This window comes from Silurus aristotelis (genome assembly GCF_946808225.1).
Source record: "Silurus aristotelis genome assembly, chromosome: 23".
NCBI lineage: Eukaryota > Metazoa > Chordata > Actinopteri > Siluriformes > Siluridae > Silurus > Silurus aristotelis.
This window is the reverse complement of record NC_139596.1, coordinates 14880837-14905753: the sequence shown is the minus strand read 5'-3', so window position 1 is coordinate 14905753 and position 24917 is coordinate 14880837. Positions and strand designations below refer to the sequence as shown.

General features: G+C 37.7%; 1 protein-coding gene across 2 annotated transcripts; it reads right to left on the bottom strand.

Annotated features, from left to right (window-relative positions):
• Positions 1-240: 240 nt before the first annotated feature.
• c5 (complement component 5) lies at positions 241-24182 on the bottom strand. 2 transcript variants are annotated; one of them, XM_083527640.1, is made up of 43 exons: positions 24028-24182; positions 23636-23828; positions 23141-23291; positions 22938-23008; positions 22755-22849; positions 22525-22607; positions 22330-22420; positions 21599-21710; positions 21369-21501; positions 19146-19261; positions 18784-18990; positions 18312-18515; positions 18017-18223; positions 17754-17912; positions 17486-17612; positions 16872-16940; positions 16424-16612; positions 14667-14741; positions 14383-14574; positions 14189-14276; positions 13146-13228; positions 12843-12982; positions 12442-12663; positions 12201-12261; positions 12001-12090; positions 11672-11878; positions 10955-11033; positions 10552-10711; positions 6025-6123; positions 5694-5865; positions 3677-3882; positions 3253-3405; positions 3100-3162; positions 2724-2817; positions 2600-2639; positions 2027-2129; positions 1865-1939; positions 1674-1779; positions 1444-1527; positions 1136-1225; positions 947-1030; positions 716-860; positions 241-596 (listed from the first exon to the last, which is right to left on the bottom strand). In XM_083527640.1, the coding sequence occupies exons 1-43, from the start codon at positions 24093-24095 to the stop codon at positions 449-451; spliced, it is 5334 nt and encodes a 1777-aa protein (XP_083383766.1). In that variant the 5' UTR covers positions 24096-24182; the 3' UTR covers positions 241-448. The 2 variants fall into 2 exon arrangements, with proteins under 2 accessions (XP_083383766.1, XP_083383767.1); XM_083527641.1 differs by lacking the exon at positions 16424-16612.
• Between the last annotated feature and the right edge of the window lie 735 nt (positions 24183-24917).

The window sequence follows — 24917 nt, the reverse complement described above, 5'->3', positions numbered from 1 at the left end:
ACTGTGAGCAACTAACAATTTCCTTTCGAGATCATTAAAATTTTCTGATTCTGATTTGATCAGTTTAACAATGTCGATAGCCAAACAAAATTGACTAACAATCTAAACGACGATAAGTTTTTTTGCACCAGGATAATACTTTGATATCTACGCGATATTTTTCTGTCATTTTCTGGTGAATTGCGTTGCATGGAAATGTGAGATCTACTATAAAAAAAATCAGAACACTTCACAACAATATTCATTATGTTGTTGATGATTTTATTGTTATTCCGAAGACTATGTAGATCGTTTTATATATGATGGGTAAAACGATTTATGAAAATTACAGGACATTGTATTTTCATAGCTTTTACAAAACAGGAACTGTTATGGTAGGTTGTATATGGAAATATATGTATCTGTCAAAATGTTCCAGAAAAATATGAAAATACAGATGTTATAAATGTCAAACAATCCCAACGCAGCCATCAGAAATATAGTCAAGTTCAAAAGCTTCTAAAGCATTGGTATATTGTTTGCAAGAACTTGACTGACATTCCGAATCCGTGGGCCACAACTGCACTGTAGCTTGCGAATCCAGCGGGAACTTGTACCTGATTACGCAAAAACAAATAAAAAAAACCACTCCATTGTTATTCAGATATCAGGGAAATTTCTCCCCAACTCATGCTCTATTCACTTTCACAAGATTTTGAGTGAGACAGAGACTTACTTGTAACTTCTGTTTTCTCGAAGCTGCATGATCTCTTTGCCCGTGATCAGGTACTGTTTGCCGTTTTCTAAATTCGTTGAGGTGCAAGTGGCCTTCATTACAAAGTAGACCTCAGGTGTTCTCTCTTTCGAAAATCCATAAGCCCCTGTGGTGAAGAAATCAAGTTGGAATTATCTGATAACACAAGAATGTCATTTTAAAGAAGATAAAGCCGGAAACGTGCTCACCCACCTGTTTCAATAACTGTTTCCAAACTTGCTGTGTATGTCAAAAAATCCCCATCTTCTTCAGATGATATTATTTTTACTTTTAAACCTGGGAGAAAGAAAAAAATATCCTGCAGCAGTGAAAAATCTGACTACATCTCACAGGTCTTACCTTTGCTTATTAGATTACTTGTGCTGATAATTGATTATTTACCATAGTTAATGTTGGCTTTGCAGACTTCACGATGTAGTTTACTGCTACTTAGAGTAGGATCAATGTTGGCCTTAAAAGTGCAACATTCAGCTATGGAACAATAGAGACAACAGTGAGTTAGACAGTGTGTATACTCCTTTTTTTATGTACCATGGTCATTTATTATTCAGAATTGTTACTTTAAAATATAACAGCTTGTATGTAGTTATAGGATATCTTGCATTCGAATAAATTTTTTTTCTAATAATAATTGTCACACAAACTGCTCTAACTTGAAAGGTGAATATGAAAGCATGTGTGAGGATTACCTGCCATGCACTGACACTGGTCTTCCTCACAGAGACGGAGAAGCCTCTTAGTCTCCATGTTGTAGAACTTTATACATTGACTGTCTGTAAAACAATAATAAATAAATAAATAATAAACCAGTATAGCATGTTTGGATATTTGTCAATGCACATTACTGATGATTTTCTAATTTATAAGTCCAGATGAATTGACCCTAGGGATGTCTTCAGAGACACGCTTTTGTGTTTACCTGGATCATGAAACTCATACACTTTAAACACAGAGCCGGTGGTCATGCCAGTTCGAAACACGTCTTGAATCCGGAAGCCCAAACAGTAGTATTCATCAGAGGGGATCTATAAAAGACAGAACACTTATTCTGACGTCTGTTTTTTTTACATCATCTTTGCTCCAAATCATCCAAAAATTGTAGGAACTCACAAAATCCATTTGAAGAATCACTTGGCTGCCTTTTATCTCATAGTCAGAAATACGGCTCTCGAATCCATCCCTAAACTGAATTTGTGCAGCAAATGTAGAACAGTAATTCATTTTTTACCATTAAATTCTGGAATTCAGATGCACTAAAGAAACTCATTGCACCTTTTTTAGGTCCTCTTCGACTGGGCTCACACCAGTGGGTAGGTTAATTTCCATTACTGTGTGACCTGCCTCGAGCGAATACTCATTTTCAATTGGTTTATATCTTTAGTGGACATTTAAGGAGACACATATATAAAAAAATACTGTTATTATATATTATATGCTGTTAATATATTTTGCATTCCTGTTTTCTCATAATAATGACTTACTGTTAGGATCACTAGAAAACAAGAAAAAAATATATAATGCATGGCGTCTTCCGTACATAATACTATGGATTACAAGGAACTTATGGGGACTCTTTACATAGGGATGTTTCTCTGGCCTTGTAAGACAGATGTATAAGCACTTGCTTTGGGTCACACTCCCACTAGGGGGCTCTATAATAAAAATAATGCACGGTTCTTTATTTTGCAGTCATTTTCTTTTGGCTTGGGACCCCTTTAGCAACTCTCCCACCAAGCCGGTGTTTTAAAAGTCCAGAAACATTTGTGTCAATTCAAATGACCACAAACAAAACTTTTGATTGTACTTATTAAATTGGGCACAGGATGAGATCAGCTGTGTACTCACTTGGCACAGGCAACTAAACGAGGTGAGAGACGCATAGGATCTGGTAAAATAGAAATACATCTTTACATTAAAAAGTATTTATTTCTAAACAAAATTGATTTCAACAATAATTACATCAGCCTACCTTTTGAAGACGCCTCCCGGGGCTCAATTTTTATTGTTATGTCGAAGTGGCAATTATCGTTGTTCTCTGTTGTTTCATAAAACACTGTTCTTAACTGTAGAAAAATCATAACATAATGATCTGTTTGGGTTGCATGGAAAGTCACACAGACACATCTGTATATATCCATGTTCACTCTGGTGGACAAGATGGACTTTGTTAGAAATATGTAAAATTTTATTTCGACTTAATGCCAGGCCTCAGACCAAGAGAGTAAGAAACAAAGCACAAAAAGAGACAGATATATATTTAGATAATACATTCAGACAAAATGTCACCTAAAAGGATAATCTCATTGGGATTTTTGAAGAATATAAGATGTTCACGTTACACTTACACTTGCAAATGACACCCCTGTGCCGAATCCTGTTTTCAGAATGAGGTCATCGGCATGTTCAATCTTTTAGAAAAACAGGCCACAATGTTATTCGGCATGAAAAATTCCACAGATATGTTTTGTAGATTTTTTTAAGGAGTGTAAATCATATACCGCCATGCGTTTGCCCACAGGTTTAGTCTGGGTCAGACTAACACGGCTGATTCTGCCTTTCTTCCTGTATGACACGTCAATTTCCATTTGTAAAGCAGCTCTATGACTTAAAATACTATACTTGGTCAAAGCCTCCAGTGTTAGGATAGTGTCCTGTTAAATCAGAGTAACGAGCTGCTTAGATGTATTACAGATGAGGCATTTTAGCACAATTCTACATGGTTTTATGAACGAGAGGGCTGTAATGGGCCTTGATTTTCTGCCATTTTATAATTATAACAGCAGTTAAATTTAGCAACATATCTTATGTTTTTTGGCCTGTACATGCTTTGGAAGTATTTTACATGCCATACTTATTTTCTCTCTTCTGCTTTTTTTTTTTTTTTGCATGACATTTTTCTTCTAACTTACTCTGGTTGCTCACCTGAGTTGAATGGAAACCTCCTCCATATCTTTGATCCTCAGTGAGCCACTGGATGATTGGTTTGCAATACAGTAATTCTTTTCTGTCTAAACAGTTCAGCAGCATATAAACAGTGGTCTCCACTGATAGTGCAGAGACCTTGTTTGGCTTCAGTGGGTCCTGACTAGCTTTATTCTCATCCCAAAAACGGTAAATTGCAGGGCTTCCTGAAATAAGGAAAATATTTCTGTCAAGTAATTATATAAATATATATATATATATATATATATATATATATATATATATATATATATATATATATATATATATATACAGTGCGGAAAATAAGTATTTGAACACCCTGCTATTTTACAAGTTTTCCCACTTAGAAATCATGTAGGGGTCTGAAATTTTCATCGTAGGTGCATGTCCACTGTGAGAGACATAGTCTAAAAAAAAAAATCCAGAAATCACAATGTATGATTTTTAAACTATTTATTTGTATGATACAGCTGCAAATAAGTATTTGAACACCTGTCTATCAGCTAGAATTCTGCCCCTCAAAGACCTGTTAGTCTGCCTTTAAAATGTCCACCTCCACTAAATTTATTATCCTAAATTAGATGCACCTGTTTGAGGTCGTTAGCTGCATAAAGACACCTGTCCACCCCATACAATCAGTAAGAATCCAACTACTAACATGGCCAAGACCAAAGAGCTGTCCAAAGACACTAGAGACAAAATTGTACACCTCCACAAGGCTGGAAAGGGCTACGGGGAAATTGCCAAGCAGCTTGGTGAAAAAAGGTCCACTGTTGGAGCAATCATTAGAAAATGGAAGAAGCTAAACATGACTGTCAATCTCCCTCGGCCTGGGGCTCCATGCAAGATCTTACCTCGTGGGGTCTCAATGATCCTAAGGAAGGTGAGAAATCAGCCCAGAACTACACGGGAGGAGCTGGTCAATGACCTGAAAAGAGCTGGGACCACCGTTTCCAAGGTTACTGTTGGTAATACACTAAGACGTCATGGTTTGAAATCATGCATGGCACGGAAGGTTCCCCTGCTTAAACCAGCACATGTCCAGGCACGTCTTAAGTTTGCCAATGACCATTTAGATGATCCAGAGGAGTCATGGAAGAAAGTCATGTAGTCAGATGAGACCGAAATAGAACTTTTGGGTCATAATTCCACTAAACGTGTTTGGAGGAAAAAGAAGTATGAGTACCATCCCAAGAACACTATCCCTACTGTGAAGCATGGGGGTGGTAGCATCATGCTTTGGGGGTGTTTTTCTGCACATGGGACAGGGCGACTGCACTGTATTAAGGAGAGGATGACCGGGGCCATGTATTGCGAGATTTTGGGGAACAACTTCCTTCCCTCAGTTAGAGCATTGAAGATGGGTCGAGGCTGGGTCTTCCAACATGACAATTACCCGAAGCACACAGCCAGGATAACCAAGGAGTGGCTCTGTAAGAAGCATTTCAAGGTTCTGGCGTGGCCTAGCCAGTCTCCAGACCTAAACCCAATAGAGAATCTTTGGAGGGATCTCAAACTCCGTGTTTCTCGGCGACAGGCCAGAAATCTGACTGATCTAGAGAAGATCTGTGTGGAGGAGTGGGCCAAAATCCCTCCTGCAGTGTGTGCAAACCTGGTGAAAAACTACAGGAAACGTTTGACCTCTGTAAAGGCTACTGTACCAAATATTAACATTGACTTTCTCAGGTGTTCAAATACCTATTTGCAGCTGTATCATACAAATAAATAGTTTAAAAATTATATATTGTGATTTTTTGATTATTTTTTTGAGATTATGTCTCTCACAGAGGACATGCACCTACGATGACAATTTCAGACCCCTACATGAATTCTAAGTGGGAGAACTTGCAAAATAGCAGGGTGTTCAAATACTTATTTTCCTCAATGTATATATATATATATATATATATATATATATATATATATATATATATATATATATATATATATATATATATATACATGTGTGTATTGTGGATGTGAAATTACTTTTAACCTTTAACTTGCGAATCTGCTTTAAGCTTTTCATATAGTACGACTGCAGGTTGTTTGCTCCTGTTAACCTGGCCCATGGCGTACGCTGCGATGGACCTCACATACTGACTTTTCACTTTTGCCACATTGGAATACAAGTACTCTACTGCGAGCTGCACAGCATCTAAAAACTCCTGGTGAGACAGAGATCTGCTCTGTTATCCTGCTACTTACAAATTACTACACTGTACTTTTATTAGTATAATAATGCAATATAACTGTGTTTCATTTTGTTTATGATACAAAGCATGTTAACAGCAGAAGAGAGTAAACTAGAGACAAAACATTCTTACCTGTAAGTTGGACTTGGGAACTGACAAGGCATTATTGATCCCAATTATTACAAACGATGTGAGATACACAGACTGTTCTGTGGCATCTGCCCCGGCACCCTTGAAAAATGTAGACAACAAAATGCATATTATATTATGTTACATTATATGATATGATATGATATGATATGATATGATATGATATGATATGATATGATATGATATGATATATTGTGTTCCCCTTTTTGCTGCCTAAACAGTTCTGACCTGTTGAGCATTAACGGGTAACTTCTTCAACTTTCAGCACAAAAGGTTCTCTTGCTGCCTAATATATTCAACCCACTAACAGGTGCCATTATGAAGAGATAATCAGTGTTATTCATTTCACCGGTCATAATGTTATAGGGTCATAATGTTATGCCTGATTGCTATATATAACCATTTGTGGACACCCCAACACCAAACCAAAGTGTATTTCAGGAATGCTACGTTCCAGAGTTTTTTCCCCGTATGCTGTCATCTAACAAACCCAGCCATTAGGGGGGCACAAGCCAGTGCACTCTTAGTGCCGGTCCCAAGCCCGGGTAAATGGGGAGGGTTGCGTTAGGAAGGGCATCCAGCATAAAACATGTGCCAAATCAAATATGCGGATCACAAATGAGAATTTCATACCGGATCGGTCGAGGCCCGGGTTAACAACGACCGCCACAGGTATCGTTAGCCGACAGGGTACTGGTGGAAATTGGGCTACTGTTGGCTGAAGGAGGAGAAGGAGAGGAGGAAGGCGTCTACAGAGACGGCAGGAAAAGGAGCAGTGTAGGAGAGTAGAGGTTCGGGTTGGTACTTTAAATGTTGGTACTATGACTGGTAAAGGGAGAGAGGTAGCTGATATGATGGAGAGGAGAAAGGTAGATATGTTGTGTGTTCAGGAGACCAAGTGGAAAGGGAGTAAGGCCAGGAACATTGGAGGTGGGTTTAAACTGTTTTATCATGGTGTGGATGGAAAGAGAAATGGTGTAGGGGTGATTCTGAAGGAAGAGTACAGTAAGAGTGTAGTGAAGGTGAAGAGAGTTTCTGATAGGGTGATGATCGTGAAGGTGGAGGTTGAAGGGATGATGATAAATGTCATCAGTGCCTATGCTCCACAAGTTGGCTGTGAGATGGAGGAGAAGGAAAGATTCTGGAGTGAATTAGATGAAGTGGTAGATGGTGTACCTAGGAAGGAACGATTGGTGATTGGGGCAGACTTTAATGGGCATGTAGGTGAAGGGAACAGAGGTGATGAGGAGGTGATGGGTAGGTATGGTTTTAAGGAGAGGAATGTGGAAGGGCAGATGGTGGTAGATTTTGCTAAAAGGATGGAAATGGCAGTGGTGAACACGTATTTTAAGAAGAAGGAGGATCATAGGGTGACGTATAAGAGTGGAGGAAGGTGCACACAGGTGGATTATGTTCTGTGTAGGAGATGCAACCTGAAGGAGATTGGAGACTGTAAGGTGTTGGCGGGGGACAGTGTAGCTAGACAGCATCGGATGGTGATCTGTAGGATGGTTTTGGAGGCGAAGAAGAAGAGGAGGAAAGTAAGAATTGAAAGAAGAATAAGATGGTGGAAACTGAAGGAGGAAGAGTGTAGTGTGAGGTTCAGGGAAGAGGTCAGACAGGGGCTTGGTGGTGGTGAAGAGGTGCCGGATGATTGGGCAACTACTGCAGGAGTGATGAGGGCGGCAGCTAGAAAAGTACTTGGTGTGACATCTGGAAATAGAAAGCAAGACAAGGAGACGTGGTGGTGGAATGAGGTAGTGCAGGAGAGCATTAGGGGAAAGAGGTTGGCAAAACAGAAGTGGGATCGACAGAGTGATGAGAAAAGTAGGCAGGAGTACAAGGAGATGCGGCAGCAGGTAAAAAGGGATGTGGCGAAAGCAAAGGAAAGGGCATATGAGGAGCTGTATAAGAGGTTGGACACTAAGGAAGGAGAAAAGGATTTATACCGATTAGCCAGGCAGAGGGACCGAGCTGGGAAGGATGTACTGCAAGTTAGAGCAATAAAGGATGGAGAGGGAAATGTGTTGACTAATGAGGAAAGTGTGTTGAGAAGATGGAGGGAGTATTTTGAGCAGCTGATGAATGAGGAAAATCAGAGAGAGAGAAGGTTGGAGGATGTGGAGTTGGAGTTGGTGAAGCAGGATGTAGATAGGATTAGTAAGGAGGAAGTGAAAGCAGCGATTAGGAGGATGCAGAATGGAAAGTCGGTTGGACCAGATGACATACCGGTAGAAGCGTGGAGATGTTTAGGAGAGATGGCAGTGGAGTTTTTAACCAGATTGTTTAACAGGATTCTGGAAGGGGAGAGGATGCCTGAGGAATGGAGAAGGAGTGTGCTGGTACCGATCTTTAAACATAAGGGAGATGTGCAGACCTGCAGTAACTACAGGGGAATTAAGTTGATCAGTCACACCATGAAGTTATGGGAAAGAGTAGTGGAAGCCAGGCTGAGAGAAGAGGTGACCATCTGTGAGCAACAGTATGGTTTCATGCCGAGGAAGAGCACCACAGATGCCTTATTTGCTTTGAGGATGTTGATGGAGAAGTATAGAGAAGGACAGAAGGAGCTGCATTGTGTATTTGTGGATTTAGAGAAAGCGTACGACAGGGTGCCGAGAGAGGAGTTGTGGTATTGTATGAGGAAGTCAGGTGTGTCAGAGAAGTATGTGAGGGTGGTGCAGGACATGTATGAGGACAGTGTGACGGCAGTGAAGTGTGCAGTAGGTACGACAGACTGGTTCAGGGTGAAGGTTGGACTGCATCAAGGATCGGCCCTGAGCCCTTTCCTGTTTGCAAAGGTGATGGACAGGTTGACGGACGAGGTCAGACAGGAGTCTCCCTGGACTATGATGTTTGCAGATGATATTGTGATTTGTGGTGAGAGTAGTGAGCAGGTGGAGAAGAGCCTGGAGAGGTGGAGATATGCGCTTGAGAGAAGGGGAATGAAAGTCAGTAGGAGTAAGACAGAGTACATGTGTGTGAATGAGAGGAAAGGCAGTGGAGTGATGCGGTTGCAGGGAGAAGAGGTGGAGAAGGTGGAGGAGTTCAGGTACCTGGGGTCAACAGTGCAAAGTAATGGAGAGTGTGTTAGAGAAGTAAAGAAAAGAGTGCAGGCAGGGTGGAGTGGGTGGAGAAGAGTGACAGGAGTGATTTGTGATAGTAGGGTATCTGCAAGAATGAAAGGGAAAGTTTATAGGACTGTGGTGAGACCTGCGATGTTGTATGGATTAGAGACAGTGGCATTGAGTAAAAGACAGGAGGTGGAGCTGGAGGTAGCAGAGCTGAAGATGTTGAGGTTTTCGTTGGGAGTGACGAGGATGGACAAGATTAGAAATGAGTTTATTAGAGGGACAGCACATGTAGGATGTTTTGGTGACAAGGTGAGGGAGGCAAGATTGAGATGGTTTGGACATGTGCAGAGAAGGGACATGAATTATATTGGTAGAAAAATGCTGAAGATGGAGCCACCAGGTAGGAGGAAAAGAGGAAGGCCAAGGAGGAGGTTCATGGATGTGGTGAGGGAAGACATGCAGGTAGTTGGTGTGAAAGAGGCAGATGTAGAGGACAGGGTGGTATGGAGACGGATGATCCGCTGTGGCGACCCCTAATGGGAGCAGCCGAAAGAAGAAGAAGAAGAAGATGCTGTCATCTAACAATTTCCACTTTTCTGGGACATCCTTTTATTCTATTTTGGAGCATGTCTGTGGGGAGTGATTTGTGATCACTCAGGCACAATTATTCCACTCCAAACTTGGCAAACCATGATTCATAGACCTGACTTTATGTAAGGGTATCATCATGCTGGAACAGGCTTGAGGTTTTTAGTTCCAGGCTCTTAGTTATTGTCAGACTTTTGAATAAAACAATTTACTAAATAACTGTAATTTTCTAAGAATCATTTAATTTCAGCCCTTTCAATATTACCTCAAAAACTCCAGTAATGGACAGCCAACAAAATATAATTTGTTACTGTACTTAAGTAGCTTTTTTTTACATATCTGTACTTTCCATGTGGGGAGACTTTAACTTCAACTCCACTACATTTCAAAATCAAATATCTTACTTTTTACTAAACTACATATAGCAAAATCAGTCGTTCCTTTTTTTTTTTAATAAGTGGATAAACATTTGACTAAAAATTTATTACATTTGTTTAACCGGTTTTCTATGAAAGGTTGCAAATGATTTGTATTGTAGAGCATCGTGGTGGGGAGGCGACAATAGGACTCTCGCTTAGAGCCCTGATTATAGCCGTAATGAATCATAGTACTTTGGATACTTTAATATATTTAAAGGCAAATACTTTTCTACTTTTATTCAAGTGAAAGTTTAAAGTGACCACTTTTACTGGAGTAATATTTTATCTACTGTATCTCTATTTTAACTCAAGTACATGGTTTGTATACTTCATTCACCACAGCCAAACTTTAATAATAGTTTTGCTTTGCTGGGAACAAATTCAATATAATCCCAACATATGCATCAGAAGTGTGATGAGTGTTGTACCATGAGTTTTACAGGTTTGTAGCTGGACAGCTCCTTAAAGGAGCCATCAGAATTCTGACAGTCTTTAATCAGCCAGCGGATACTACCAGATAGCACATCAAGATCCACATCAGCAAGACTGTACACAGAAGCCAGAGTCTTCACCACCATAGCAGTCAGCCTGTATAGAAATAACATTTCAGTGTGTTTAATTGCATATTATTGCATATCAGTCTTTAAGTATTGGTATATCCCAATGATATCATATCTATAAATATCATATAAAGAGATCAGATAAAGATATATGTATATTATCTTGGTGTTTAAAAGCAGTCATGATTGTCCAGGTACAGTAGCTGAGTCCTAATTATATTGTGGTGAAGAATGCAATGTAAATCCACTTCATCTTTCAAGTGCTACTTACCATGTGCTGGCTTCTTTGTTTTTGAACATCGTGAAACTGTTTGCATACTTTGTCTTAAATGACATAATGCTGGTAAGACCTGTGACAAATAAATGTTTTTAAATTTATTTTTAAAGTAGAGAAAATCTAACTTCAATACTTGTGTTTTAATTATTAATATGGTGCAATAGGGATGGGTGACAAAGCAAAGAAAACACAGTAGCTATATTATACTCTGGAGGTAAATTGGCTGCGAGGTTTCGTTTCACTTGTCCCCTTAGGATCACTGCAGATCAATGCAAAGTCTTTCTGACTGATCAAATTGATCTTATAATGAAATCATATTCTAATTACTATGATGAATATGAAAATGATGACATGCTTTCACAATCAGTAGCTAAGTTCATCTTTCCAGTAAAGTTCCCATGGAATATATGCCAATGTGCAATTAAGATGTTCTTGTGACTTGTGGTGCCCTGATCATTTATATTGATTCTTCCCCCACTTTGATTTCTCACACATATAATATTTAATAAACCATTTAGCAATGAAAATCCCTTTATCAACCTAAATTTGAACAACAGTAAAATCAAATAACCACATGCTTAGATCTCCTCAAAGGCTCTACACTTACAGATATTCAAATCATAAAGTGCACCTTCAAGATAAGCTTGTGTGTCAGAGACATGAAGGTTTTCTGTCCTCCAAACATGTAGTCTAGAATAAAACATGACCTACCATTGTTTAACCTTCTCTTTAGAACAAGTTTGTTTCCATATTCGCCCAATTTTCCCCACTGATCGGTTCCATCAATATATTTATACACATAGAAGACTGGAAGAATGGACACAAGCTCCGCCTCTCCACTGCCACCTGGCAGGTTAATCAACTGCATGAGCCCTTTTGGGTTTACAATGATTGACAACATCTCTCCTAGCAGGTCACCTGAACAGAGAAACGGTAGTATGGTTAAATTTCTTTGGCATGGTAATAATCTCAAAACTGAGAACCTCTAAACTTAACAGTGTTGTCTTAAAGACGTATCTCTTTTTGATAATATACTGTACCGTTTACTGTTAGTTCACGCTCCACAGGGGACTTTGGCACAGTCTTTAGAGGAAGGGTGTTTTTTAGCTCAATAACTGTCACAGGGTTACCTGATGAATTATGAAGTGTATATTTCAATATTTTGGTAGCCTGGCATTACTAGGACATGTACAAGCTCTATATTTCCAGAAAGAAATGGAATTCATACGAAAGATCTTACCATAGATACCATTTGGATCAAGTCTTTTTCCAATCATTTCGTCTTTTCTAATGCCCTCTGGCTATTAGATGAATTAAAAACATGTCAAAAATATAAGTGAAGTATATGAATAGCTACCAATGCAACATGGGAGGAAGAAGTGGCTTTGCACCAGTGGCTTCAATATTTTCAGAAATAGTGAAAATGTGGAAGATTTGATTGTTGTTTAAAAATAAGTTTTGACTTAAGAAATGTTTCTTACCACTACGTTCAGTGTCTTCACCAGTGTGTCACTTCCCCACTTGGTTTTAAGAGTAAATCTGAGCTCATGTTTGCCCGCTTCTAATGCCATGATGAAGAACTGGACAAGGACTACGGATCGGCTTTCAACTGTGCCTTTGTTTAATTGTTTGTGACGTTCATCTTTTAGAAGAGTTCCTTGAAATATGCACACACCCTCTGGTGCTGACATAGTTACAGTGTACTGCACATAGAGAGAGAGAGAGAGAGAGAGAGAGAGAGAGAGAGAGAACGAGAGGGAGAAAGAAAAAGAGAGATAACCCAGAGATGTGTATCAGTTATGAATGGGCTACGCTAATACAAATCTCATTACTGTGGGAATACCTTAGGAGTTATGATTAATAAAGGATATAGAAAGCTTACTGTTGTATCTGAATTATAATCATTGTATACTGAGCCCCTGAGTTCAATCTGCTCCCCTCGCATTATGGAGTAAGGCAGAGGCACATCAATATACACTGACTGCTGAACTGGCACTTGCAGGGAATCTGCGACACATATTCCTGTTTTGTAGTACAAAAAAAAAAAAACATTGATCTTATTGTCGACAAAACCAAACTGTAACTGTAACCAGTAACTGTAAATCGATTAGTCTCTTTGTTCTTATTTATGAGTCCTTCATTTAGAACACGCTGGGGCCTATACACAGCAGTGGCTGTATCTCACCTTTGCTGAACATCCCAACAGCCTTGACCTCCCATGTAGTCAGAGAATCAGGAAGAGTTTTACTGACCTGCGCCAATCCAGATCTAGAAGATATTTTAATCAAGTTTAAAATTCAATTAAAATATAAATAATTTCAGGTTATAATGTTAATAGTATAATGTTAGTGGTATAATGTTGGTGGTATATTATTGGTGGTATAAATTTATGGGTATAATGTTAGTGGTATAATGTTGTTGGTATAATGTTAATTGTACCGTAATTTCCAGACTATTAAGCGCACCCAAATATAAGCCACTGAATTTGACAAAGATTTTAATTTTGAACATAAATAAGCCGCACCCGTCTATAAGCCTGTGTCTACACTGAAACTAATGAACTTTACACAGGCTTTAACGAAAGACAGTGTCTGTTACACGGCTTGTATCTAAACAAGTTTTTCTTTTGGCATCGTCGTGCTTTTAAAAATCACCATCGATGAATCTTTTCTCCCGATGCCGTGCAGCTCAGAACACAGGTGAAGTGCGTGCTTTCATGCCCGGTTGTTTTCAGCATGACAAATGATTCGCATTTCCTGTAGACAGTTCGAGTGAGCGGCAGGTCAAACGTCAGAGGAACATCATCCATATTTATGATGTGGTGCAGCCGATTCAGTGGGATTCAATTCTTTATATTTGATATAAAGAATTTCATTGGTTCACCTGAACCTGTTCGGCAATTTAATTGGTCTAATGTTACGGGGCTCAGGTTTTTGGTGGCATGAAGCTTGTGAAACCGGGAAAAAATCCATAAATTAGCCGCTTCTTTGTTTAAGCCGTGGGGTTCAAAACGTGGGCAAAAAGTAGCGGCTTATAGTCCAGAAAGTATATTGTTGGTGGCATAATGTTAGTGGTATAATGTTGGTGGTATAATGTAAATGGTATAATGTTGGTGGTATAATGTAAATGGTATAATGTTGGTGGTATAATGTAAATGGTATAATGTTAATGGTATAATGTTAGTGGTATAATGTTAATGGTATAATGTTAGTGGTATAATGTTCCCACTTCTCAATTTCATGTTCTTCCCACAACCAGCTTTCTGGGAAGTAGCTGCGAACCTGGTCTATCTTCTCACCCATCAAAAACTCAATTTCTGTAATTAAATGATACATGACCTTTATTTCCTGCAAAATACGCTTTAAATTACAAAATATCTCACTTGCATAAAAGAGAAGTTTTTTTTTAAGATTTTAAAATACCTGAACGAGCAAGGGTGACACCAACAGTTTGAGCAAGCTGCTGTTCGGCATATTTGCAACATTTAAGGAATGCATCCTTACACGGCTTTTTATTCTTCCGTATTTTGTTGGTACGGTCCTCACAGGTCTCCATAATCGGGTTACTGTCAAACCCAGCATGGCAACATTTTTTTAAAGGTCCAAATCTTTTAGCTGCAGAAAAGAAGCTGTTAATTTTCTTTCAACATTTCTACAAAATCAGATCAAGATGACTTTAATATTGCAGATACCAACGCAAAACCCACCAAATTCCTCCAACTTTTCATAGTCAGAGAGGGCAGAGCGCTTTTTCCGCGCATCAGTCAGGTCAAATCCAATCTCTGATCATTACAAAAAAAGAAAAGTCTTTTTGAGTAAAGGGAACTGTCCACTCCTGTTGACTGTTTCAGATTATAAAACAAGTTTAATTTTCAGAATGTATTATTAGTGTGATTAGTGTGCATCTATATTCAGGTGCACACTATTAACTTGAGTGCCACTAACTCGAGTGCTTTAAAACAAATCCTATTTTGCACATTTTTTTCATTCGATTAATAAGACTATTACAGATTTTATATGACATACTAGCAACAACAACAAAAACAGAATTGTCTTCCAATATATCATTCAGAGAGAGAGAGAGTAAAAAATACATTTAAAATTAATTTGACTTTTACTTACTCTAATAATAATTTAATTTAATTTAATAATAATAATAATGATCATGTAAAAGACAGGAGGTGGAGCTGGAGGTAGCAGAGCTGAAGATGTTGAGGTTTTGGGAATGAGTTTATTAGAGGAACAGCACATGTAGGACGTTTTGAAAACAAGGTGAGGGAGGCGAGATTGAGATGGTTTGGACATGTGCAGAGGAGAGACATGGGGTATATCAGTGGGAGAATGCTGAGGATGGAGCCACCAGGAAGGAGGAAAAGAGGAAGACAAGGAGGAGGTTTATAGATGTGGTGATGGAAGACATGCAGGTAGTTGGGGTGAAAGAGGCAGATATAGAGGACAGGGTGGTATGGAGAGAGATGATCCGCTGTGGCGACCCCTAATGGGAGAAGCCAAAAGAAGAAGAAGAGGAAGAAGAAGAAGAATGATCATCATAATCTCATATTATTTAGAACATGAAGTGCCTGCCATATGCATCTTACTCTTCATGCCCACTGAAAAACAAAACTCTAAAAAAAAAACATGGTAGTTCCAAACATCTTCTGTTTTACAGCAAGGGATCCCATAGAACACGGAAATCTTTAATATAAATGTCTTTTGCTAATATCTATGTATATCTACAATTGTCTAATCTACAATTAACCAATACTATAAATATTATAAATGTTAGTTTTTGATTGTGAGTTATGATCAATTTGCATAAATGTATTAAAAAATTCCAGGTCCATTTTTCCATCATATATATATTTAATTGAGAATTAAATCTCTGATCAATGCAATAAAGCAAAGTTGTTGTTTTTATGTACAACCAAAAATTTTAACTGTGCAAAATGTAAATTAAAAGAGAATGCTTTAACTAAGCCTATGTACCATTTTTAGGAAAAATATTCATTTCAAATTTATTGGCTGCAACAGGTCTCAAAAAAATTGAGACAGGGTCATGTTTACCACTGTGTAGCATCACGTCTTCTGTTCGTATACATCTGGGAACTGCAGTGATTTACATTACAAAATCATTAAATGAAATGCCACCTGAGATTCCAAAGATTATAGGCATCCAATATTGATTTACACCGTTATCACTTGCTAAATGTTTGTATAGCTGTTTAGTTTTAATAGCACTTAGCTTTTCCAGATTTTTGTTGCCCTGTCCCAAGTTTTTTGACACATGTTGCTGCCATCAAATTCTAAATGACCTTTTTATTGATTTATTATTATTATTTTGTTTATAGATCAGGCATGCTATTTACTTCTTCACTGTAAAACAAGGCTTATTGTAAAACTGTTCATAATCTCACTTTTATAAAAACTAATGATTTTCATTATGTCTAATACAAAAAACAATTACCTGGAGAACGAAGAAGGAACGGACCTTTTTTGTTCCATTGCTCTTCGGAATAGATACAGCATTCATAAAAAGCTTTCTTGCAACGCTTATTTGATCTTAAAACTGTGGCTGCGGAACGGCAGGTATCTAGTCCCAAGATGGCTGAAATTCCCTTCAGGCAGCATGGTTTGAATTGATTGTATTTGTTGGCTGCAATGAAAAAAACAATTTATTTAAAAAAAAATGTTTTTAGTCACAATTTACAAAAGCACTTGGAATGTTATTGATTATAATGCATTCTTAGGGCAGCTTTACACACATGCACATTTACATGTGGAGTTTGGCAGACAGAGTACTGATTCTATGGAAGGGCAAAGCAGAGCAATTTTGAATATGGTGGCAGAAAATATGAACTGAGATGGGTGGTAATAGTTTTGATTAATCAAACTGAGCAAACGTGAAGACTGACCATAGTTGTCTATCTCATCGTCTGATGGAGTGGAGCGTTTGGCTCTGACCACAGCTGAACAGGTCTCATCTATAGAATAAAGACAGCTTCTTTACAAAACATAAATTCTAAAGATAGTTTTCATTACCTGTTTGCTTTTTAATTATTAAAACTAAATCACAACCATTTTTCAGGGAAAGGCTTCAGCCTGACCCAGACCAGGATAATGAGCTTTCTGAACATAAGTGAATGAATAAAATTACTGAATTTACATTCAGGATTCATTGTTACTCAAAACATCTGGCATAATGAATTAAATACATTCTCCAAGACATGCAATTAATACCCTGTCCATCTTGGTTTTATAGTACATTTCTACTTTCTAACAACTGTAATCATAAAGACTGTCTGAATATATACCGACCATCCTTTAGTAGTGTTAATCTCTCTCTTCTACACCTGTATATGATTTAGAATCCCACTGTCTAATATCACTCCAAAGGCATGTTCTCTTTAAAATCTAAATTCTCTCCAGATGTTGTTTTGCGAAGTTTTTCCTTGACACTATTGTCAAACCTTATTAGAGATCTACAGTGACATCCTAATTCCTGAATTAAAATATTTTAAATATTAACCTGTGCTAAAGGGCTCAACATTCGCATTTGTAATAAAAGTCAATCCAGCACGGCTGAAAACATCAGCGTTATTTCTGCCTCCTCCTCCTCCACAACCCAGGTCAGTCTTTTCTAAATGGTTCAGTACCTGTCAAAATGACACCAGTACAGCATAAGTAGATTTCATCATCATCATCATCATCATCATCATCATCATCATCATCATCATCATCACGACTGTTATTACATAAAGCATAAGCCATAACTAGAACATAACTGGAAGTGTGACCTTGTTTAATGGATCTCCCTCATTGCTTCTGATGTTGTATAGTGCTGTATCTACAGCTGAGAGCGCCACCAGGGACCTTTCATTCATGCTTTGAGTCTTTATTGACAGCATAAGTTTGTCATTAGGTTTGTATAAATTACTGTCAACTTCCAGCTTTACCTAAAACATAAGAGGAAAACATCCGCCATTTCTAAATAACACTGTTTAGTTATTTACCAAGCTTCATCTTAAAGCTAATATAAATCCAGCATCTATAAGATTACATCTAAATCGTTGACACATTTGGCCTTCACATCGAACCACACAGAATCTGACACCAGTTCAGCTCTCTGCTCTCCAGTAAGGATGTAGTAGACCACCAGGCGTGCAGATGGCACCATATCAGATGTCACTTTAAAGTTAATTGCCTGAACTGTATCAGCTACCCGCAGTTCTGTGGCATACTTTACCACTTTCCCCTTCGAGATGATCTATAAAAAATAAATAGATAAATCAAACAAATAAAACAAAATAATAAGCTCTTAATGTTTTTTTTTTTTTTACTGGAAAGTCTCTTACCTGGTAACTGAAGCTCTTCATTGGAAGATAGGCCTGATAGTGAAAGTTGATGTTGATATAGGCATATTCACCTACGTTAAATATGGTGGTGTGTGCAGGTAAATTGATATACAGGTAGCGTTGATTGATAGATTTGTAAGTCACAGTGTTGAGTTTAAGTTGAGCCTGGTTTTCTTGTGGATATGTAGGATCATTAGTTTGAAACTGAAACACAAATCAATTCAAAACTTTTGATGTTACATGGCAAATGAACCAAGACTCTTTTAAACATTGATTCAAAGTTTTTAAAGTATATCGCGATCTGAATTATTTTTGAATGCGCATAATTAGGATTTGACCTTTTATGCAGACTAGATTATACTTCTTGGTATTTTTTATTAGGATCATTTTCTTAATCTTCTAATTATACATTTTTGAAAAAATAATCTTACATCAATCATTGTTTAGTGTAATATTGTAATTGTTTACTTACAGTAAAGTCTGCTTGTTCAGCATAATATGGAATATTGCAAATAAAATATGCAACACCATCATTATTGGATGACTGCATGATTTCGTTTTGATTTCCAGTTCCGCCGAATTTGAGCTGTTCCTGTTCACGGTTTGCCTTTTTTATAATTGCTCTTGCTATTACTGGTATACCTTTGGCTGGTTTACCGAGTGGGTCCCTCACCAAAACCTAGAAAAATGTTAAATTAAAAAATTAATAAAAGAGGAAAGAACAATGAGAACTGTGCCATATCCAAAAAGATGTATTACTACAACCCAGCATATGCGTTCTACATTTCCCAAAGTCAGTTTATTATCACGTAGATGATAATCCACGTGACTTACTCTGATGTTGTATGGTAAATAAGGCTTGATGAAAGGAGGCGTCGCAATCAAACTCAGGGTAAACGGAGAATGAACAAACTGTATATTGGACAGAACTGCTTCCTGAGAGATTCCACCTGACCATAAAAGAGATAGAAGAAAGTTTCTTAATACACTTCAAAATTTTAAGCATAAACACAAACACTTATGTCATCATTTATTTCACATTCAATATATTCCTGTACACACCCAAAATAAGAATTATTTGTTAATATTCCAGATATTTATAGACCTCACTCTACATTTTATACACTAGCGATCAAAATTAGAGAACAATTTATAAACAATTAAACATTTCTGAAATAATGTCATCTTCACTGCTCAACAGTTGAAGGAGTTTTTGTCCTGTCTGTACCATGCTACCAGAACACCTTTTCCACAAAATAACTAAGGCATAAAAAATAAAAAAACATCACAAACACACTGATCAAAATTAGAGAACACTTTCAGATACCTCCCAGTTATTGGTGTTAATCTGGTACCTAGTGCTAATTTCCTTGATTATCTGTCAACCCCTATTTAACTGGCAGCCTAACTTCCAGTTTCACTGACTCTGCAAGATGGTGGGCCGTTCTAAAGTGACTGAAAGCCTTTCGGCAGCAGGTTGTCCAGATGAAGGCCAAAGGGATGACCCTATCAGCCATAGCAAGACAAGTTAGTAGTTCCAAATCTGTGATTTTAAGAATATTGAATCTTTGAACATCACAAACTCATTCAAGTCCGCCAAGAAGCCTGGTCGTCCACGGAAGACAAATACAAGAGAGGACAGGATACTGCGGAGGATCTCAATGGGCAGTCGTTTCCACACTGCAGCTGGAATTGCTCACCAGTTCAGCGCTGAACAGGGTAAGGATCTGTCTCGTCATACAGTGTCTCGACGTTTAAGAGCATTTGGACTGAAAGCCCACTCTGCAGTGACCAAACCTCTCATTAGCAGAAAGAATCAAAAGGCTAGACTAAGCTTTGCTGAGGAGCATGTTGTGTGGACAGAGGAGAACTGGTCCAAAGTTCACTACAGTGATGAAAGCTGGGAAAAATTATGTTCGGCGACAAACTGGAGAAAGACTGAACCCAAAGTGTGTAAAGAAGTCAGTGAAAAGTGGAGGAGGAAGTGTCATGGTTTGGGGCATGTTTTCTGCAGCAGGAGTTGGGCCTCTTACACAGCTACATGGCAGAGTGAATGCAAATGTTTATCAGAACCTTCTTCAACAACATATGGTTCCTTCCCTGCGTTCATCACCCAATCAGCCCGCAGTGTTCATGCAGGGCAACGATCCATGTCACACAGCAAAACGGGTAAAGCAGTTCCTTAAAAATGAAAACATTGAAATAATGACATTGCCTGCCCAGAGTCCTGATCTCAATCCAATAGAGAACCTCTGGAAAATCCTTGGCGACAAAGTTATGGACAAGAAACCCACTACAGTCACGGAACTGTGTAGGAGACTGGAAGAAGAGTGGACCAAAATCACACCAGAGCAGTGTGAGAGACTAGTGCTGTCCTGTGTCCGCAGATGTGCTGAAGTCATTCAGAGCAGATTCCTGTACACTTCCTACTAATTGCTGACTGTTGTAACCTTCAGAACATTTTGTTGTAATCTTTTTCCATGCTACAGTCATTGTTGTACTGGAAAAGGTGTTCTGGTAGCATGGTACAGACAGGACAAAAACTCCTTCAACTGTTGAGCAGTGAAGATGACATTATTTCACAATTGTTCAATTGTTTATAAATTGTTCTCTAATTTTGATCTCCAGTGTATAGTCAGGTTGAAACACAGCGTTGTCACAGGCATGCTAATATTCAGCTTAGCAGTACTTACTCTTATGACATTTCTGTAAAACATTCATAAACTATATTGTAATATTCTCAGAAGTGTTCATTTAAACCAGAGTGAATTATAACTAAGCAGTTGAGGGTTAATGGCCTTGCTCTAGGGCCCAGCAGAGGCAGCTTGGTGGTGATGGGAATTGAACTCATTCTGATCAAAAGTCCAATACCTTAACCACTGAGCTACCACTTCCCAAAAACATGGTGAACATGAAGAACATGAAGAAGCCTGTACAAACAGTAACCCAAAGCTGTAAACCCTGCCTTCAACTTGCAAGAAAGTTTGGTGGAGCAGTGGCCTGATATCACAATGTGTCTAGTGATGCCTCAGTCACATGTTAAATGATCATACTGACCAGTAGACTCCTTTATCAAAACAACCACGTGGAGGTAATGATCGTTCATATTCCTTATGTCCATAGACCCAGATTCAAGCTCCGACAGAGCGCGCTTGATGTTTAACACAGTCTCCACTTGACCGTTATTCAACTGAAAGATCAAATAAACTAATTAGGTTCATCATAGCGCTGTTTTTGTGTTGAAATGATTGGTCAATGTTAAACAAACACTTAGAGGATTGCTGTACCTGATAGTGTCTTAATGATTTTGATATCATGACTTTGATATCTTTAATTTTGTTGACGTATCCAAAATGTATGTAGACATCTGCTGATTTGACTAGTTTCCCACTGACATAGCTGCGGTAAAAAAGATTTAATGATTAAAATATCTATCAAAACCAATATTTTAACTCATGGATATTGAAGAGATTTTAGGCTTCCCAAAGAAGTCTACATGGACCCCTGTCTGACTGGGAAACTTTACTGTGCCATATACTATACAGTACACTGTAATGGCTTCATTTTTGAGGTCAGACTGATGAGCCCTTAAGGGTGCTAGAGGGTGCCTTTTCTTCTAATAAATAGCTATACATTATATAAACAAAGATCTTTGATTTAGCCCCCCAATGCCATATAAAAGAAAAGGGAAAAAGAAAGGAAAAATACAATTGGAAAAACTTTTTAAAAATAAGTGCCAGCTTCAGGTTTCTTAATAGAGCTCACTGAATAGCTGTATTAGGCATTTACTACTATTATACATACATTTGTTTTGTTTCTTATTGTACTATAAATTTCACTGAACTAATCTTTGAAAATAAAACACGTTGTCTATTTTTCAAGTCATAATCACGTTCGATTTTTTCATCCTTCATTGGAAAATGTTTGGGCACCTCTAGTCTATAGTATAATATATGGAAATATATAACATTTCTGGAAATTTGTGATATCAATAGACATTTGGACCAGAGAAACCCACTTGGCAAATATCTTCAGTTTGAAGGCCTCAACATTTGCTATGCTGACGTAGTTCTTTTCTGGCTGGATGCGGACTGAGATGCTGGGTAATACTGAAAAAAAAAAAAATAAAATATTCACTGTCAATCACAACAAGAGGATCAGCCTGCACACAAAAAACCCTAGATGTTATAATTAAGTGTAAAGTGGCAGTTACCATATTCTTTGACCTCGAATTCAGTCACGGCAGTTGTAGTGAAGTTAGTAACATAATTTGCTTCAATTTTCCAGACCCCTAAACTAGGAACAGATTTTTTGCATAAGTAACAGATTCAAACTTTTAGCACAGATCACTGTCACTGATTGATGATTAATAATGTAACAAGGCCATGATTGGCCTTGTTACATTATTAATCATTACATTATTATTACATAATTGATTCATACTCAGGTTTCGCAGGTATTTTGAATGGCGGAACTATTGGTTTCACACCAATGATGTCATTTATCTCGATAACTTCCACTTTAAAGCCATTTGGGTCCTATAGTGCAACAACAGGTGTTCGTATATTGGTAAACGTGGTTCATAAAGTATAACGTCAGACATGAACGTGGTGAAAAACAGCTCACCCTGAACGTGAGAAAAACAGGTCTGCCAGTCATTCTCAGCTCTTCATTCAAAGAGTACACTCGCACCTCAACTGCACAACCATGAAACAGTAAGAGAAATACGTCTATGCATGTAGACATTTCTCTCTATGCTTTTTTTACATATTCACATCCAGCAAGAACTCTGAAAAATGCTACTTGCTTATTCACTGTACCATACGTACCTTCCTGTTCCGGGGTGTATAGTGGTTTATCAGTCTGGATGAAGAGAAAACCATTTTTGTGAATGATTGGTATTTTTATAGCATTGCTGAAGGTCAAAGATAGGGCCTGCAGGTAGAGACTAGTGATCTTTTGATCAATGTTTGGGAAAACCTGAGGGCAAAGAGTAGACCATATTATTACTGAGAAAGCAAGACATACTCTCGTGAAATGTTCTGCATTTCACACTACAAAAAACATATAATAAAAGTAACATATAAACATATTAATGAAATGTGAGCAGAGCTTCTTCTCTCAGTTGGAATGTTGAGCAGAATAATTTCTGGTGTTAACATTTTTAATAAATTGCAATCCCTCTGATTTCCAAAGTGAATTTTGACTCCAAATTTGCAAAAAACCCAGATTAAATATTAAAATATAATTAAATATTATTTAATTTTAAATAGTTTCATTTAATCAGCTTCTCAAAGCAGAGAAATGGGAGGTGTCACTGGTACCCGCAGAGTAGTTTTCTCTTGATAATTATTCTTGGCGTTGAGTGTCACAATTTGATTTGCATAAGTTTCATCAGTTGCCAGATTTTCTTTAAGTTTAAGGGTTACTTTGGTTTCTTCATTATAGCCAAACAACTGCACCACCACATTCTCAGACGCATCAACTCGCAGAACTTTGGGTGCTGTAATGAGGTACCTTAAAAAAAAAATGAAATCTCAATAAAAATGTGCTTGCTGCAGCGATAAAGCTTGTGCACAAAGTGTAATAATTGTTCAATATTATCACTAATAATAACACAATTCATACATTAATTCATTATTATTTATTTATTGAAAATTCATCATGGAATTCTTCATCGATTTAAAAATAATAGTGTACGGGTTTTTTCACTTACGTTTTATCCTGAGCTTCAGTCTCTGACAGCACATATATAACACAGAGCACAAATAAAAGACCCTTCATTGTGCTCGCTTAGATCCACTGAGAGAAAGATAAAGCTTAGATAAGTACAGCTGGTTTTTGACTTTCTTTTGCTTGTTTTTAGTTAATAATGAACCAGTGTTTCATGATGCAAGAGCACAAAATTAGTACACTGCAGCTAAAGGGGTGACTTTGTGGACCTTGGTCTAAACAACACACAGCGAATCCCCAAATGTGGACTGAGGGAAATAGTTTGAATGCTGTGCAAAAACTGTGCAGATTTTCTTTATGAATAACATCTCAGTATGTAAGTTTGGCTTTATTATAGAAATGTGTATGTAAATAATAATAATAATAATAATAATAGGAAGAAGAAGAAGAAAAAGAAGAAAATAGAAAAAGATAATATGAAGAACAAAACTACATCAGAAAAAGATGTAAAGAAGTAGAAGATGAAGATGATCAAGAAACCGAAGAACAGAAGATCTTGCATATATTTGTTTTGTTTTCTAATTTTATATAACTCTAGTAAGTTTAGTGTTACACCATGCCTAAAAACTCCATGGTCAGTACTAGTGCACACATTTAAGTTTGCAAGGTTTTGCACCAATAATATAATGGCTGCATGTGGTACAGTGGAACCAAACAGAAAAGTTTACTGCCATATTTGTTTTGATGCTTTTTTTCAATGTTGTGCAAATAATAAGTCATGTGATTTTCTGGACAGTATTGATTGCCTGAAAAAGAAGCCAAATGAGTTAAAGCTACAGCAAACATTTTAGCAAATTACACTTGTATGTCAATGACTTCCATTTTTGAAGATTAAAAAAGGGATTCCTTTTATTTCCAGTGTTTTCATTGGCT

Bases quoted from the DNA above. Each gene is read 5' to 3' on its own strand.
- c5 (XM_083527640.1), bottom strand. From the start codon at position 24,095: ATGAAGGGTCTTTTATTTGTGCTCTGTGTTATATATGTGCTGTCAGAG. The intron at 18,224-18,311 runs GTAAGAGACTTT...TATTTTTTATAG, and splicing joins TGAAGAGCTTCAGTTACCAG to ATCATCTCGAAGGGGAAAGT. The intron at 5,866-6,024 runs GTAAGAATGTTT...CTGTCTCACCAG, and splicing joins TTCCCAAGTCCAACTTACAG to GAGTTTTTAGATGCTGTGCA.